The 17803-nt window shown below is 50.1% G+C and overlaps 1 protein-coding gene across 2 annotated transcripts; it reads left to right on the top strand.

Moving 5' to 3' along the window:
- The first annotated feature begins 681 nt into the window (after window positions 1–681).
- On the top strand, window positions 682–17183 carry Itga10 (integrin subunit alpha 10). Of its 2 annotated transcripts, XM_052178581.1 has the most exons (30): window positions 682–730; window positions 2120–2231; window positions 2369–2478; window positions 2666–2757; window positions 3143–3257; window positions 4080–4207; window positions 4976–5124; window positions 5800–5950; window positions 6564–6729; window positions 6835–6908; window positions 7160–7304; window positions 7493–7641; window positions 7874–8017; window positions 8159–8362; window positions 8815–8945; window positions 9792–9958; window positions 10061–10203; window positions 10498–10611; window positions 10975–11060; window positions 11335–11476; window positions 11635–11727; window positions 11873–11949; window positions 12107–12196; window positions 12579–12663; window positions 12812–12925; window positions 13121–13201; window positions 13333–13446; window positions 15881–15976; window positions 16643–16756; window positions 17044–17183. In XM_052178581.1, exons 1-30 carry the CDS (start codon window positions 682–684, stop codon window positions 17107–17109), a joined length of 3501 nt encoding a protein of 1166 aa, XP_052034541.1. In that variant the 3' UTR covers window positions 17110–17183. The 2 variants fall into 2 exon arrangements, with proteins under 2 accessions (XP_052034541.1, XP_052034542.1); XM_052178582.1 differs by lacking the exons at window positions 682–730; window positions 2369–2478; window positions 2666–2757; window positions 3143–3257 and having other exon boundaries at window positions 2144–2231.
- The last annotated feature ends 620 nt before the right edge of the window (window positions 17184–17803 follow it).

Raw genomic sequence — 17803 nt, 5'->3', positions numbered from 1 at the left:
GTGGGCTAGCAAGGTCACACAGTAGGACTGCCCTTTACACAGTAGGGAGGAAAATGCTGCTGTCAGCTGTTATTTTGTATATTCCATATTAAGATTAATAAGGCAAGGAGCTGGAGAGATGGCTCAGCAGTTAAGAGCACTGACTGCTCTTCCAGAGGTCCTGAGTTCAAATCCTAGCAACCACAGGGTGGCTCACAACCATATGTAATGGGATCTGATACCCTCTTCTGGGGCAGCTGAAGACAGCTACAGTGTACTTACATAAGTAAATAAATAAATAAATATAAAATAAAGAAATATTAATAAGGCAAAACAAATATTGTCTCTGAATCTTATTTTCTGTTCCAAACTGGAGGAAATCATTGAACAAATAAAACATGCATAAAAGTAGCCTCAGAAAGGGTCAAAATTTGTGTTCTCTTCGAATATTAGGTGAGGCCTCCAGGGGGCAGCACCAAGGTATAGAGCCGGACTGAGCCTGCTCTGTGCTCCCGTCTGGGGCTCCCGCTGCTCCTTCCACCACCACTCCCATTCCGTCCAACTTTATTTTTAGCCGCCAGTGGGAGGGGGCAGGATAGGAGGGAAAGTAACGAAAACAGCAAAGGAGAGGGACAGAGCGACTCAAAGGAGAGGGACAGACAGAGCGACTCACAGCTTCTCCGACCGGACTGACAAGCAGCCATGGCGCCTCTCTCCATCCCTCACCTGTTCTTCCTGGTGTTGCTCACAGGTGAGGGACAAGAACTTGGTTTCTGGTGGGGATGGAAGATCCGTGGATTGTTTAGAATTGGGACCATTATGGCTAAGATTCGTTGGGCGCTTGGGTCAGAAGTTAATATTGATGCTGTTTCGTGTGTGCTCATATTCTTACACACCCAAATGGCAGGGGCTAAAACTCCCTCTGGCTTGTATCTAAGTATCTAAACCTTTGTACCTAGTTACCTAAAACCTTTGTCCTAAACTACATAGACATGAGGGTACAGAAAAGAGGCATGTCTCCCATTTCCCATTTGGCTGGTCTGATTCCCGCTTCTCCCTGCCATTGGTACTCCTTGGTGTCTGAGGCATAATTGCCTTACTATGTGGTCAGAAATCTGGGTTCGCCTAACGACTGAGCTACAGTTCCTGGTCTCATAGCCCTGCCAATGAAGGGCCCTGCCCTTTTTTCCTGGATGAAAAAAGGCTCACATATAAAATACCGTTCTGAAAGGGAGTGCGGTGTGAGTTGGAGTTAGATATTGGGGGATGGAGGGTTGCTTGGATGCAAAGAGCAAGACAGTGAAGAAGAGAATCATGGGAGGGACAGAGGCTTGGAACTTTTCCCTGCTAGTGCCCTATAATCTTTGTTTCCTAAAATAACAGCTCTGATTTTATGGGAATTGGGGTCAGGAGAAAGGAATCAGCAGGGCACAGTTGGGGACCCCAGGTGTGGGCTAAAGTTTGAGGAAACTACAGGAGTAGTCAATGGGTATTTGTAAGGTGGATGGGATCAGGAGCAGATTGTGTGGGGAATCTTGGGGGTGGTAAGACCCTTAACGGATAGATGGCAAACTGTGTGTGGGCAGGCCAATGGTTCCACCCACTTAATTACTGCTGAGGTTGGCAGGGTGGGAAGGAGACAGCGCCCTCGACCCTGAAGAAAGTGCAAGTGTTATAATGTCAAGAAGAAACAGGAAAAGGAGACACCCAGGCAGGCAGCTCCCTGCTTTCCCCTTCTCCCCATGGACCTGGCTTTGGGAAGAATTTGGAAGGGGTGGTGATTCTGCATCTTCAGAAAGAGCATCTCCCTCTTTCCACTCTCATGGCTTAGAGAGGAGAATGTGTAGGAGGACCGATGCGGAGGGAGTAACTTGACCCTTCCAGATGTGTCTGTGAATGAGATTTCAGGAATGAGAATGGAAATCCAGCTGTGCTTCAGTAATGCAGAGGGCCTTAGGACCCTCATCCCACCCCACAGGAAGAGAATCATCCAATCGTCCCGCCTGGGGCTCTAGTATATGACATTGACAAGACCAGGAGAGCTGAGACAGAAACGTCCCTTCCTGTCTTGTCTCCCACTGTGTCTTCCAGTCCCTCATTAACTGATTGGTGGATGCTAATTATGACCCTCCCCGCTCAGGTCTCTGCTCCTCCTTTAATCTGGATGAGCGGCACCCACGCCTCTTCACAGGGCCACCAGAGGCTGAATTTGGATACAGTGTCTTACAGCATGTTGGGGGCGGACAGCGATGGTGAGAGGGAAAACGGAGATGGGATTGGGACTGTGATTGCACTGACAAACGGGAGACATCGCACACACTCTCCCTCTCCGTCTTCCTACACTAAGGACCATGCTCACCGGATCTTCATATCCATATTCTCCTTCCAGGATGCTGGTGGGCGCCCCCTGGGACGGGCCTTCAGGTGACCGGAGGGGGGATGTTTATCGCTGCTCTATAGGGGGATTCCACAGTGCTCCGTGTACCAAAGGCCACCTGGGTAAGAAGAAGCCTGACTTTGCCCTCTAATCCCTGAGCTTGACATCTGGTCACTCTGACTCCTTGGACATCGGCTTCTTTGCCCCCATAACTTAGATTCTTTTTCATTTTCTTCCCAAACGACCCTGACCTAAAGCACCCAAACTATGACCCCATGACTTCATTTTCTTCTACCCTCCTCCAACCAGGTGACTATCAACTGGGGAATTCCTCTCAGCCCGCTGTGAATATGCACCTGGGGATGTCTCTTCTAGAGACAGATGCTGACGGGGGATTCATGGTGAGCTAAAAGAAGGCCCTCAGAAGGTTCATAGCAGGGAAGAAAGCATTACGGTATCTGGGCAGTGGCGACACTGCCTTTAATCCCAGTGCTCTGGACGTAGTCAGGCCTGATCAACAGAGTGAGTTCCAGGACAGGTAGTGCTATGCAGCAAAATCCTGTTTTGAAAAACCCAAACCCAAAACTAACCAAACAACAACAACGGAAAGAGCATTGTGGTAAGAGAAATTAGTCTGTATAGAGGAGACAAGGAAGTCAAAACTCTAAAGTGCAAGACAGGGTACCTCACGGAGTGGTCTCTCCGCCTCGCCTCTTTTTTAACTAGGGGTATGTTCTGAGCAGCCCCTCTCAAGCCTGGGAATAACTATTTTCCCTATCCACCCAGGCCTGTGCCCCCCTCTGGTCTCGTGCCTGCGGCAGCTCTGTCTTCAGTTCTGGAATTTGTGCCCGCGTGGATGCTTCATTCCGGCCCCAGGGAAGCCTGGCACCCACGGCCCAACGTGAGCCAGTGGGAGGACCAGAGAGCTCAGTTCCCAGATGGGGGTGCTGGGTGGGCAAAACAGGACAAAAGACTTGGTGTCTGCACGCTGTCCTCATCATTCCCAAGTGTGCTTGCAGAAGAGTCTCCTGTTTGCTAACAGATTAGAATTCAGTCTCCTTAGGAGAGCCTCGAGACACCAGGATCTGGTTTTACCAACTTAACCCAGCTTATCCCGCGCACAGCCTGTCCCCCATTTACATTATTGTTGTTCTGTGTGCCATTTATCTTTGGACCCTGATTTCCCTTTGTTTACAATGTTTTCTACCCCAGAGTATTTTCTCACAATATCTTATTTGTGTGGGTCTTATAGATGCCAAGTGAGCCCTCAGTTCTTGGGTTCTCCCCTCATGCCTTTCATCGACTTTCTTATCTGCTGCCTTGTGAGATAGTCTTATGTAGCCCAGGCTGCCCTGGAACTTGGAATGTGCTTGCCTCAGCTTCTCAGTCTGTAGCAGTGGGATAATAGACATGCACTGCTGCGCCCCTTCAGGGCACCCTGGTAGGGCATGAGCGGAGGCCTTGTTCAATTCCTGCCCCTCCCCCACAAACACAAACAAGAGTGAGGCTCTCTCCGTCTTCCTAGCACAGAGTAGTGGTAGGTCTCTGGCTCGTGCATACTTCATTCTTTACATTCTTTCATGTCTACACTGGGGACCTGGCCTAGTGCTTTCCATGTAAGTGCCAGTGAGTACCGTACACTGCGCATCCTCCTGGGATTTCCCCTTGTGACTCCGCCCTGCATCCTTCCGTGTCTGCTTCCCATCACTATGCCCTCTTCTAGGCTGTCCTACATACATGGATGTCGTCATTGTTTTGGATGGCTCCAATAGTATCTATCCCTGGTCAGAAGTTCAGACTTTCCTTCGGAGGCTGGTAGGAAGACTGTTTATCGATCCGGAGCAGATACAGGTAAGAGAAAGATACGTGGATGGGATTGGAGGAGGTAAATACTTACAGATCCTTCAGGGCAAGCGGCCATGCCCAATCTCTTTCTTTTTTTTAAAATTTTATTTATTTATTGTATTTCTAAGTACACTGAAATTGTCTTCAGACACCCTAGAAGAGGGTGTCAGATCTCATTTCGGATGGTTGTGAGCTACCATGTGGTTGCTGGGATTTGAACTTTGAACCTTTGGAAGAGCAGTCAGTGCTTTTTTTGTTGTTTGTTTGTTTGTTTTTGTTTTGTTTTTTTGGATTTGTTTTTTTTCAAGACAGGGTTTCTCTGTATAGCCCTGGTTGTCCTGGAACTCACTCTGTAGACCAGGCTGGCCTCGAACTCAGAAATCCACCTGCCTCTGCCTCCCAGAGTGCTGGGATTACAGGCATGTGCCACCACCACCCGGCTCAGTCAGTGCTCTTAACCACTGAGCCATCTCTCCAGCCCCCATGTCCAACCTCTTAACATCACCCCAGGTCATTGTCTTCTACAGAACTCATGTTCAAGATCTGTGCAATTAAGAAAAAAATTGCAAAAAGTCGCCTAAATTTCGTAATGTTTGAAGTAGGTTTATGATTGTGTAGGGGCCACACTCATAGCTTTCCTCTGCTGTGTGTAGTAGCTCCAGGCCCACGGGCTGCAAGGTGGACACGCCCGTTCACTCCCCCTCCATCCTTTGCGCTCCATCATCCCCACGCTCTACATCCATCCCACGCGGGCACACGGTCTGTTGTCCTCAGGTAGGACTGGTACAGTACGGGGAGAGCCCTGTGCATGAGTGGTCCCTGGGAGACTTCCGAACAAAGGAAGAAGTCGTGAGAGCAGCGAGGAACCTCAGTCGAAGGGAGGGGCGAGAGACGAGAACCGCCCAAGCAATAATGGTGGCGTGGTGAGGCGTGGCGAAGGGTTGGGCGAGGGAGGAGGAAGGGTCAGCAGGGCGATAGAGAGGGTTCGGGGTGTCCCGTATACATCCCAAGATGCTCTGCGTGCTTATCTTTATCTGCATGGCAGAAGCTCACGGAGGAAGGCCAGGTTGGCTGTCACTGCACTCTCTTACTCTATTTGCATTTTACAGTGTCTGTGGGTGTATTCTCCTGTCTGCTTTGTTTCTGCACACAGAACTCCTTCTCTCTTCTTCTACTTCTGTGTCCATTCGGATTCTTAGCTTCTCAACCACTCAAGTCCTAGCCTTCTTTACAAACATGACTCTAAACCTCTGGGGAGACTACCGGACCTGACTAGTCTCTATTCTCCATTTCCTTGATCTTGTCAACCCAAGTGCAACGTTTGCTGAATGAATCTATGAATGAATCAAGCTTGTGCATATTTACACTGCTGAGGGATTATTCTATATGTTCCGTGCCATCCAAACAGTCTGTGCCAGTTTGCATGCTAGACACTGTTGGGGAGTGGTGTAAAAGACATTTGACCACATCTGAACTGCTGACAGTGCTAAATGTGCTGTACATGCGTGCATGCACATGTGTGCATGCCTGTGTGTGTGCATGCCTGTGTGTGTGCATGCCTGTGTGACCATATATCATTCTTTTATTTCTCTTCTTAGCACAGAAGGCTTCAGTCAGTCCCGGGGAGGCAGACCAGAGGCCGCTAGGCTGCTGGTAGTTGTCACTGACGGAGAGTCCCACGATGGAGAGGAGCTGCCAGCAGCACTAAAGGCCTGTGAGGCTGGCAGAGTAACACGTTACGGGATTGCGGTGAGCCTTGATTAAGTCCAGTTGTTTTGTGTGCATTTGTATAATGTGTGTGTGTGTGGGGTGTTTGTATACATGAGTGTGTGTGTGTGCGTGCGCCTCTGTGTGTGCATGCACCTCTGTGCACATACCATGGTGTGTATATGCCGGTCAGAGAACAACCTCAGATGTTGGTCCTCATCTTCCATCGTGTTCAAGACTGACTGGATATCTTGTTCACTGCGGCTACAATGAGCCAGACGCAGCTGACCCATAAGACTTGGGCAGGTCTTCTGTCTCAGCCTCCTGTCTCTTGTTTTGGGGCATGCTGGGATTCCAGATAAGCTTGTGCTACTGTGTCCAGAATGTCATAAGGCTCTGGGCATCTGAACTCAGGTTGTCAGGCGTGTACCACAAGCACTTTAACCACTGAGTCATCTTTCCAGACCAAGAATTGACTCTGAATCTAGAAAGATTGAGGAAGAAAGACTTACTGATCTCAAAGTAGGAGCATTAGTGTTAGCCACTGCCTGGACTTCAGTTGTTAACTCCCTCCCTTGCCTTTATTTAGTTGGCTGTGTTCTATCAGCTCTAACACCTTACGTCACACAGCTAATGGACCCCATCTTGAACCCAGGTCCTTGGTCACTATCTCCGGCGACAGAGAGACCCCAGCTCTTTTCTTCGGGAAATCAGAGCTATTGCTAGTGATCCAGATGAGCGCTTCTTCTTCAATGTCACGGATGAGGCTGCACTGACAGACATTGTGGATGCGCTGGGAGACCGGATTTTCGGTCTTGAAGGTAATGAGTATCCTGATGAAGCGGAAGTCTGGGTTGGGGCCTTCTAGAGTGAGTTCAGTAGAGCGAGCTCCCCTGATAGCGCCTTGCAAATTTCTCATGCCCAAGGGTCCCGTGGAGAGAATGAAAGCTCCTTCGGGCTAGAAATGTCTGAGATCGGCTTCTCTATCCACCGGCTGCAGGTTGGACAGACCCTGACCCTCTGCAGTGCCCCTACCTCTCCATTTCTTCATAATCCTCCCCTACTCCTAACTCTGGTGACTTCAGCCCCAAAGCCCTTCCAGATTTCTCCTTTAACTAGCCCACATCCTGATCATCCACGCCTTTCTGACCACAGTGTACCTGTAGTGAGCATCTCACCTCTGCAAAGTTCTTTTTCCTCCTAGTCCCCGCTGTCTTCTCACAGTGCCCACATTTTGTTTCTCCCCGTCAGGATGGGATTCTCTTTGGGATGGTGGGGGCCTATGACTGGGGGGGCTCTGTGCTGTGGCTTGAAGAAGGTCGCCGCCTTTTCCCACCACAAACTGCCCTGGAAGATGAGTTTCCCCCTGCACTGCAGAACCACGCAGCCTACCTAGGTGAGTCACAGAGAGGTGCAGGGACCTGGGAGAGTTGGGGAGATCCGCTAAGGGGCTGTGAGGTACTTCCTCTTAACTCTTAGCTCTATTTAAACCTTAAATCTCTGCAAACCTTGCCTTATGCCGTCAGCAAACCCTCCTCTCTGACCTCATCTTGTTCCTTTTACATCACCACCTCCTCACTTTAGGTTACTCTGTTTCCTCCATGCTTCTGCCGGGTGGGCGCCGCCTCTTCCTCTCGGGGGCACCGAGGTTTAAACATCGAGGAAAAGTTATCGCCTTCCAGCTAAAGAAAGATGGGGTTGTGAGGGTTGCCCAGAGCCTCCAGGGGGATCAGGTATGATATCAAGGAAGGGTGGGACCCTTGGGCTTTCCCGCCGGCCCCTCACAGACTTCCAGGAGACAAGAAGGGAAAGGGCGAGGCTGGAAAGCCCTGCTGAGTTCTGGGTAGGCAGTCAGTCAAGGATGTAAGGTCCAGATTGGCAGACTGGAAAATGCTTCCTGCTGAGTCCTGCTGGTCACAATCATCTTCCCTTTTCTCTTGGATCCTCACCATCCGCCATGCCCAGATCGGCGCGTACTTTGGCAGCGAGCTCTGCCCGTTGGATACAGACACGGACGGAATAACTGACATCCTGCTCGTGGCGGCTCCTATGTTCCTGGGTCCCCAGAACAAGGAGACTGGGCGTGTTTATGTGTACATGGTGGGCCAGGTAAGGATCAGTGAGACCTCCATAAGATGTGTGTGGGTGATGGTGGAAGGAAGGGAGGAGGGAGACACACGTGTTTGAGAGCTTGCTGCGGGGCAAAGGTCACCAGAGAAGCAATGCCTTTTATCTCTTCTCCATTACAAGCAAAATTTGCTGATGCTTCACGGAACCCTTCAGCCAGCGCTCTCCCAGGATTCCCGGTTTGGCTTTGCCATGGCTGCTCTTCCTGATCTGAACCATGACGGTTTCACTGATGTAGCAGTGGGGGCGCCCCTGGAGGACGGACACCAGGGGGCATTGTACCTGTATCATGGAACCCAGACGGGAATCAGGCCACATCCTTCCCAGGTCAGCAGTGCTGGCATAAGAAACTGTGTGGTGTGGCACAGGCCTTTCATTCCCAGAAGGTGGATCTTTGTGAGGTCCAGGCCAACCTGGACGACCTAGTGAGTTCCAGGCTAGCCCGGACTATGTAGTAAGATGCTGTCTCCAAAACAACATATAAAGGAACAACTGAAAAATGGGACGCTGTGGTAGGAGGGGGAAAGGGAAGGGAGGGGCACATGGAGGGGAGATGGGAGGGGTATTATGTTCTTGACCTGTTTATCATGCACTGGGCTTAAGACTCCCACCAACAAGGGCTTGGATTCATTGGTTGAAAAATGAGGTAGTGGAGGAGGGATTCCTGAGATAGGCAAAACGTTCTTATTCTCCTGACAGATGGGAATGTTAGAAAGAAGCTGACAGAAGGAAAGGAAAGCGGGTGTGGCCCCTCCTCAGTCTTCTTCTCTTCTCCCCAGAGGATTGCTGCGGCCTCCATGCCACAGGCCCTCCGATACTTTGGCCGAAGCGTGGATGGCCGGTTAGATCTGGACGGAGATGAACTTGTGGATGTTGCTGTGGGTGCCCATGGGGCAGCCGTTTTGCTCAGGTGAGGAGTCCAGCTCAGGTAGCCCTGGACAGCATGGCACAGCTTATAAGCGCAAAGTCACAGATTTGGCTTTCCTGGTCAGCTAATCTGACGCCTAAATGCCTAGTTCACAGAATGGAAGTAATTGCCACTATCTTACTGGCTTACTGTAAATGTCAAATGAGGTCGTCTACATAAAGCTTCTTACAGTGCTTATTCATCTTTATTTTATGTGTATAGGTGTCTTGCCTGTGTGTCTATGTACTGTGTGTGTGTGTGTGTGTGTGTGTGTGTGTGTGTGCAGTATCTGGGGAGGCCAGAAGAAAGCATCAGATCCCCCAGAACTGGAACTGGGAGTTTTACCACTGGCCTTGAGTTTACATGTGGGTGTTGAGAATCAAACCTCTGGAAGAGCAGCCAATGGTTTTAACTGCTGAGTTGTCTCTCCAGTCTGACAATAGTGTTTATTGAATTGAGTGTATTATATATGATTCTGTCATAGGCTTCTGGGAGGAGTGACACATTCAGACCATTTATTTATTTATCTCTATCTATCTATCTATCTATCTATCTGTCTGTCTGTCTGTCTGTCTATCTCTCTATCTATCTATCATCTATCTATCTATCATCTATCTATCATATATATATATATATATATACATATATATGTATATATATATATATATATTAGCTCAATCACATGGAGGCAAGTGCCAAGGTTGCCAGTCTTGTCTTTCCTTTCCTTCTGGTTCTGAGGTGCAGGCCCAGATCTTCCGGGGCTCTGCCACTGAGCTCCACCCCCAGGCTACGGTTGTCCTTTAAGGGGGACCTGCATCTTTTAGAATGTCTTGTCCACCTTCTTCCCAGCTCCCAGCCCGTTATCCAACTGATCCCAAGCCTGGATGTGAAGCCTCCGCACATCAGCGTGGTTCGGAAGGACTGCAAGCGACGAGGCCAGGGAGCAGCCTGTCTGACCGCAGCCCTTTGCTTCCGAGCGACGTCTCAAACCCCTGGGCGTTGGGACCGCAGATTCCGTGAGTGGTTACATCACATCGTATCCAAGACAACCCTCAAGCCCTGGCCCTCCTTGGTGTCTCGCATCTGCCTCCGCGCTCACGCCTGCCTCTCCCATTCAGACATACGGTTCTCAGCCTCTCTGGATGAGTGGACCACTGGGGCGCGTGCAGCTTTCGATGGCTCTGGCCAGCAGCTGTCCCCTCGGCAGCTCCGCCTCAGCGTTGGGAAGGTCACTTGTGAACAGCTGCACTTCCATGCACTGGTGAGGATGGGGTGGGAACCGCTTTGTGTTGTTCCAACCAGATCGGCGATAAAATGGAAACAGAGAGAGGGAGACCATTCAAATTTGGGGGTCAATATGTGATACCACCTCTTAGTACCCTTGCTAATCTGATAACTATTTCATAGGAGTTGTATCTGAATTATATTCCATAGTACTGTGAAAACCTTGGATGGTGCCCAGGGCCTAGATAATCACACGACATATTCTGCAGAGGCCTGGCTTCTCTTCCAATCCTGGTTCCCCATAACTTGCCCTTCATTCTGTTTCCCTCAGGATACATCAGATTACCTCCGGCCAGTGGCCTTGACTGTGACTTTTGCTTTGGACAATACCACGAAGCCAGGGCCTGTGCTCGCTGAGGGATCCTCTACGTCTATACGGAAGTTGGTTAGCAGTGCCCTGCTCCATCCGGGGGCTCAGTGCTGCCCTCCTAGTGCCCTGCTCCATCCGGGGGCTCAGTGCTGCCCTCCTAGTGCCCTGCTCCATCCGGGGGCTCAGTGCTGCCCTCCAAGTGCCCTGCTCCATCTGGGGGCTCAGTGCTGCCCTCCTAGTGCCCTGCTCCATCCGGGGGGGCTCAGTGCTGCCCTCCTAGTGCCCTGCTCCATCCGGGGGGCTCAGTGCTGCCCTCCTAGTGACTTGAAGAGCAAGGGGAGAGCACATATAAATGGTGAAATCTGATTCAGGCTCTGAGGAGCAAAACATCCCAGTCCTTCCTACATTGCTTCCTCTCAGACCCTAACTCTCTTTTAGATCCCCTTCTCAAAGGACTGTGGCCCTGACAATGAATGTATCCCAGACCTGGTGCTTCAAGCTGACATGGACATCAGAGGCTCCAGGTTAGATGGAGGTGGACTAGGCAAACCAGAAGGGACTCAGGGGAGCTAGAGAGGGTTTGTTTGCTTGTTAGCTTTGTTCTGTTTTGGTGGAGAGCAGGTTCTCCCTGTGTAACCCTGCTGGCCTGGAGCTCGCTATTTGGGCCAATCTGGCCTCGACCTTGCAGAAATTCACCTGCCTTCCACGTGCTGGGATTAGAAGCATGCGCTACCATATTGGAAATGAGACTTTCGATTCTCCTTTGCCTCTTAGTCTTTGCTTTGTCTCAACTCTTAGGAAGTCCCCATTTGTGGTTCAAGGTGGCCGGCAGAAAGTGCTGGTGTCAGTGACCCTGGAGAACCGGAAGGAGAATGCCTACAACACCAGCCTGAGTCTTAGCTTCTCAAGAAACCTCCACCTGGCCAGTCTTAGCCCTCAGGTACCCTGGAGGGTGCACTGAGGCGAAGGAAGAAAGAAGGAGGGAGCCCAGGACATCAGCTCTGGGGTGCTGTGGAGAAAGGCTCTGTGTGGAGAGTGTGGGCGGAAGTGTGGCTCCAGCCCCAGCTCTAACTTACACTTCCATCCCTCTGCCTTCAGAAAGCCAAATCAGTGAAGGTGGAGTGCGCCGTCCCTTCCCCCCACACCCGGCTCTGCACCGTGGGGCACCCGGTCTTCCAGGCTGGGGCCAAGGTGAGTGTGGCTTCAGAAGGAGCACAAGGTGCTGAGAAAGCTAGGTCTGGGATCCACGGGGCATGGAAGTTCTGGGAAGGCATGGGCTCTTGTTTTTCTACAAGAAAGGATTTATTATTACCTCACCCATGTCTTTTGGCTCCAGGCGAGCTTCCTGTTAGAGTTTGAATTTAGCTGTGCGGCCCTCCTGAGCCAGGTCATTGTGAGGCTGACTGCCAGTAGGTGAGAACCAAGGGACTTCCCCCAGCCCTTACCCACCCCCTTCAGAACTCTGCTCTGCTGAAAGTCACAGGCTGGAAGAAACAACTCTCATTCCTCTAGCAGCGAGAGGGTCCCTGAGCAGGGGTTGGGATGTGACACGTTCTTCCTGGCCCTGCAGCAGTAGCCTGGAGAGGAGTGAGACCCTTCAAGATAATACAGCGCAGACCTCCGCCTATGTCCGATACGAGCCACACCTCGTGTTCTCTAGGTATGGCCGGGGCCATCCTGACCTCGGTTGACAGATTGACATCCATTGTGCTCTCTCACTGTCCTTCCTTGTGCTTTAGCCTTCCCAGGAACACGATCCTTGGGCTCCTCAGTCTTTGGTCCTCACTCCCACTCATAGGCAACCTTTCCTCTTAAGCATCTCAGGTCCTGAGCATTAGAACTGGGATAAACAAGTACGGGGTTATGGCCAAACATTGTTCTTTTAAAATCAAACCTGTGTGATATTTAATTTCCTTCTTATCCCCTCCTCTCTCATTATCCTTGACCCTGCCTCCCCTGAATCCATGTTTGTATACTGATCACGTGTCCTGCGTCTGTGGCATGGCTCTGACCATACACCTCCTGGCTTGGTGTCTACACAGTGAGTCTACTCTGCATCGGTATGAGGTTCATCCTTATAGGACTCTCCCAGTGGCTCCTGGCCCTGAATTCAAAACCACTCTTAGGGTGAGAAGATGGAGGGGTCTTGGCAGCCTAGGGGTAGGGTGTGTGGAGAAAGACAGAGAGGAATCTCTCCTGGATTTGACTGGCTGAAGGAGCTGATGCAGCGGGTCCTCTGTCTCTCTACTCTTCCCGACTTCAATTCTTCTCCCAGGTTCAGAACCTTGGTTGCCATGTGGTCAGCGGTCTCGTCCTCTCCGCCCTCCTTCCAGCTGTAGCCCATGGGGGTAACTACTTCCTGTCACTATCTCAAGTCATCTCTGGCAATGTGAGTCTGGGCCAGGGCGTGCAGAACCTGCCATCTTGAACTAGTGCACCCCATCTGTTGACTCACTGCTCTCTGGGCTCCTCTTCCTGGGACCACTCTCTCATGTGGCTTGGGAAGAAGGAAAGGGATTCTGCATTAGAAGGGTTATAGGAGCGGCCTGTCTAGGAGGGTCTTTCAAGTTGGATCGTCCTCTAGGCAAGCTGCGCAGTGCGGAACCTGACTGAGCCCCCAGGATCCCCCGTGCATCCGGAGGAGCTTTGGCACACAAACAGACTGGTAGGAGTCTCAGGAAGGTGTCTGGGACAGGAATGCGAGTAGAGATTGCTGTTTGGTGACAGGTGGGTGGGCAGTGTCAGTGGGAGGGGATCTTCCCATTCCAGAGTCCTGATTTGTCTCTGTCCTCATAGAATGGGAGCAACACTCGGTGTCAGGTGGTGAGGTGTCACCTTGGACTGCTGGCAAAGGGGACCGAGGTCTCTGTCGGACTGCTGAGGCTGGTTCACAATGAATTCTTCCGGAGGGTAAGCCGTTCTTCCTTGTGGCTTCTCTCTGAAATGCTAACACAGCTCGGGAGGCACATAAACTCATGTGTAAGGTCAGCCTCCCTCTGCTTGTCTGCAGGTCATTTTATTGCTCTAATCTTTTTTCCTGTTATTTTTGTTTGTTTTGGAAACAGAGTCTCTTCATATAGCCCTAGCTGTCCTGGAGCTCATGATGTGGACCAGGCTGGCCTTGAACTTACAGAGATTTATCTGCTTTTGTCTCTCAAGTGCTGGAACTAAAGGAATGAGCCACCTTACCTTGTCTTTTCACGATTTAAAAAAGATTTATTTATTTTATGTATATGTATACACTGGAGCTGTCTTCAGACACACCAGAAAAGGACATCGAATCCCATTACAGATGGTTGCAAGGCACCATGTGGTTGCTGGGAATTGAACTCAGGACCTCTGGAAGAGCAAGCAGTCAGTGCTCTCAACCACTGAGCCATCTCTCCGGCCCCTTTTCATGATCTTTAAAATGAGCACAGTGATACCTAGCTTGTGGAACTGTTCTGAAGAAACGAGATGGACAGAAGGCAAGGCCTCACTAGAACACGGCCACGCCTTGGCATTTCCCTTTACTTAGTGTCCCTTAGCACCACCGTAGTGAGCAACTAATAGAATGCCCACATTTAATAATTTACCAAGTCAGGTGTGGTGTTGTACATCCTTAGTCCCAGCACTCAAGAGGCAGGTAGATCTCTATGAGTTCAAAGTTCGTGGCTAACCTGGTCTACATAGCAAGTCCCATACCAACCAGCCACACATACACACATATGTACACACACACACACACACACACACACACACACACACACAGATGCGCATGCACTTCATCAAGTGCCTGTTAGAGGAATGACTGTATTAAGTCAACACAAAAAGACTAGTCCTAAGATGTATCATGTCTAACTCAGGTCTTTAATACTTTTCTTGCCAAACAATGAACACAATAATTGCTATTACTTATGGGATTTTTATGGGGTAGTGGAAGGTAAGATTGCACAGTTCAGAGAGGGATCTAGACTGTGAGGGTCTCCAAACTGAAGTCGCTGTCTGAGAGGCACTCAGAAGTCAGAGTGAGCAGGGAAATGCCATCTTGATTGTAAGTGGCCTTTTAACACTGGAGGTTATAGTGTACATTTACATGGAATACCTTCAGTATTGTAAGATCGCTGGGCTATAAGTATGTCATAGGTGAGTGAATTCTGACAAACTCTTCTCCAAGTCTGGTACTCTATCCCTCTTGATCATCCTGTTTCATTCAGCTGTGTGTGACTCGGGATTGCCTCAGTGACCTCTGGGACACCACTGACCACCCCCAGGCATATTATTATTATTATTATTATTATTATTATTATTCGAGACAGGGTTTCTCTGTGTAGCCCTGGCTGTCCTGGAACTCACTCTGTAGACCAGGCTGGCCTCGAACTCAGAAATCCACCTGCCTCTGCCTCCCAACTGCTGGGATTACAGGTGTGTGCCACCACTGTCCGGCTTCATTTTTATTATTTTTATTTTTTTTCAAGATTTATTTTTATTTGTGCATATGTGTCTCTATATGTATGTATGTGCACATGTGTGTGAGTGCTGTCAGGGAACAGAAGAAAGCATTGGGTACCCTGGAGCTAAAGTTACAAGCAGTTATCTGGGTGCTGGGAATTGAACTCTGGTCCTCGAGAACAGCAAATTCTTACTAGCTGAACCATTTCTCCCCTCTACCCTGACCCCCAGGAGTTCAGTGAGTTGTTCTAGTTAGCCTTGACCTGATTCTGTCTTCTGAGTGCTGGGATCACAGATATGTACCACCATAACTAGCATTATCATTATTATCATTATTATTATTATTAGCAAAAAATTGTTAAGAAGTCACTAGAGGGCCTGGGGGGTGACTTAGGAAAAGGATGATCCCAGGCCATACAATGAAAGCTGGATGAAGTAACGTGTGTAACGTGTGTTTGTAATTCCAGTGTGACATAGGAGAGTGGAGAGCGATTCAGGTACATCCCTAGAAGCTTATTTGCCCCGCTAGTCTCACCTTTTTGATGAAGTTAAAGAAAAAAAAGTTGATTTCTGTGAGTTCAAGGCCAGCCAACTGATGAGAGAACTCTCTCTCTCTCTCTCTCTCTCTCTCTCTCTCTCTCTCACACACACACACACACACACACACAAAGAGCCAGATCAATGGTAGATCCTGTTTCAAACAAAAGGGCAAGAGTAGGTACCTGAAGAATAACAAGATTGTTGCCTTGGTCTCCACACCTACACCAACGACCTTCCTCTTTCCCCATCCATTTCCAACAGCATCTTCTGGTCTTCAGGGCCCTGGTAACTGCCCACCGGGCTCCTCACTGCCAGATGACACTGCCAGATGACAGCTCGGTTTAAAGGTTTTCCTAACTGCTTGTTTCCACAGGCCAAGTTCAAGTCTGTGACAGTGGTCAGCACCTTCCAGTTAGGGACGGAGGAGGGCAGTGTCCTTCTGCTGAACGAGGCCTCCCGCTGGAGCGAGGTAGGGCTGGGGCTGTGGGAGGTGCAGGGTGAAGGGTGGCCTTTCTTCCCTTTCCCACCCCCCTTTTTTTTCAACTTAGTTTTAAAAATCTACGAGTATCAGTGTATGGCCGGCAAGGAAGTGTGCCGTGAGTAGAGACCAGAACCTCATAGTTCTGCCCCCTCCCCCCGCCCCAGCTAAGATGGTTTTGAGCCACTGTGTGGGCGCTGGGAACCAAACCCAGAACCTTTTTTTGCAAGAGTAACAAGTGCTTTTAACTATGAGGCCATCTCTCTCGTCCCACAACGGTATTTTTCAGAGCAAAACTATACCCATTGGGCAGCGTTCCGTCAGGCAGAGGTGGCAGTCCCATGGGTTTTGCTTCTTCATTGTTTTTTTTTTTTTTTAATTAGAAAGAGGTTTGGGGTTTTTCATTCTATTTAGGGACTGGCTTTGTTATAGCATTGAGTGGGGCTGAGTTAAAGGGCAGGTATAAAACACAAGTCAGGTGTGATGATGTGTGCCTGTAATTCTGGTTCTGGGGTACTGAGAATGGAGGCTTGCCATGCGTTGAAGGCTGGCCTGGGACATGAAATGAAACTCTGCCTCAAACACAAACAAACACACCCACAAAAAAACCACCTCAAAAGCAAAGCCAGACAAAAATAAACTCTCCTTGATATTCAGAGCCACTTGGAGGTCATTCAGACCCTCCCTACCCTCATCTCCCTGTGGATCCTCCTCGGCAGCGTCCTGGGAGGACTGCTCCTCCTTGCTCTCCTTGTCTTCTGCCTGTGGAAGGTAAGCCCAGCTTTCGAGGGCGGTAGGGCAGTAGAGCATCGTGATCTGTCGGGAAGGACAGGCTCTGTGCTCTGCAGTCAGATGAAATGGGGGCAGGGTGCTGTGTTCAGCTCTCCGTGACTCTGTCCACAAATGATGGCCGAATTAACCTAAGCCAAATAAAATAAATTTGAATCTCATTTTTGGAAACAGAGCAAAAGCGAAGCCCTCAGATGCGCTGGAGGGCTGGCTGTTGGCAAGGCCCCAGTCGGGGCGACTGGCAGTGACGGGCATCTTTTCCTCTATAGCTTGGCTTCTTTACCCGTAAGAAAATCCCCAAAGCAGAACAAAGCGAAGAGAAGTTGGAGCAGTGACTGCAGAAGGCTCAGAAGTCCACTTTGGCTGCCTCTCCATGAGACTCCGCATCCAGATGATTCTTGGAAGCTCTAAGGGGAAAAGACGCTGCCCGCATGTGTCTCCGGACCTGCAGCCTGACTTGACTTTTGAGCCATGGGGATGCTTCTGGCAAGAGATGAAGCTTTGCCTTAGCCCAGAAGGGCTGGCACCAAATCACATCATCTTCCCACCCTGTGGGTCCACAGCCAGCATCGGTTCTTTGTCTTGGACCCTATCTTCCCCATTACCAGGAGTCAAAAGATTTTGCTCCTGACTCTCCTTTCAGATTCCCTTTGTCCTCCCTCTCAATTCCAAAAGGAAGGTTATCCTCCCCACCCCTCCAACACCCCCCACACACACACTCTCACCTTCCTGCCTGCTCCCCTCTCCACAGGAGAGAGCTGACGTTGGCTTAAAAGGAGTATAAGTCAACATCTGTTGCTTTCGCGAGGAGTCCTGTGATTCATAGAGCTGGATGGGGAGAGTCAACAGGAAAAAAGGAGGGAGGAGAAAAAGCCACAAGAGACATTCTGTACAATTCCAGGGCACAGAGAAGCCTTCAGACAGGCAACTGCCAGCCGGCTGAAACACGAGCCTTCACAGCTCTCCCGCCTTCAGGTGCCGGGGAAACCCAGCACCTCCCCCCTCTGGGCTGAGGCGTCCCAACCCTCA

The sequence above is a fragment of the Apodemus sylvaticus genome, chromosome 4 (genome assembly GCF_947179515.1).
Source record: "Apodemus sylvaticus chromosome 4, mApoSyl1.1, whole genome shotgun sequence".
Lineage (NCBI taxonomy): Eukaryota > Metazoa > Chordata > Mammalia > Rodentia > Muridae > Apodemus > Apodemus sylvaticus.
The sequence above is the reverse complement of the archived record's forward strand: the minus strand, read 5'-3'. Positions and strand labels throughout refer to the sequence as shown.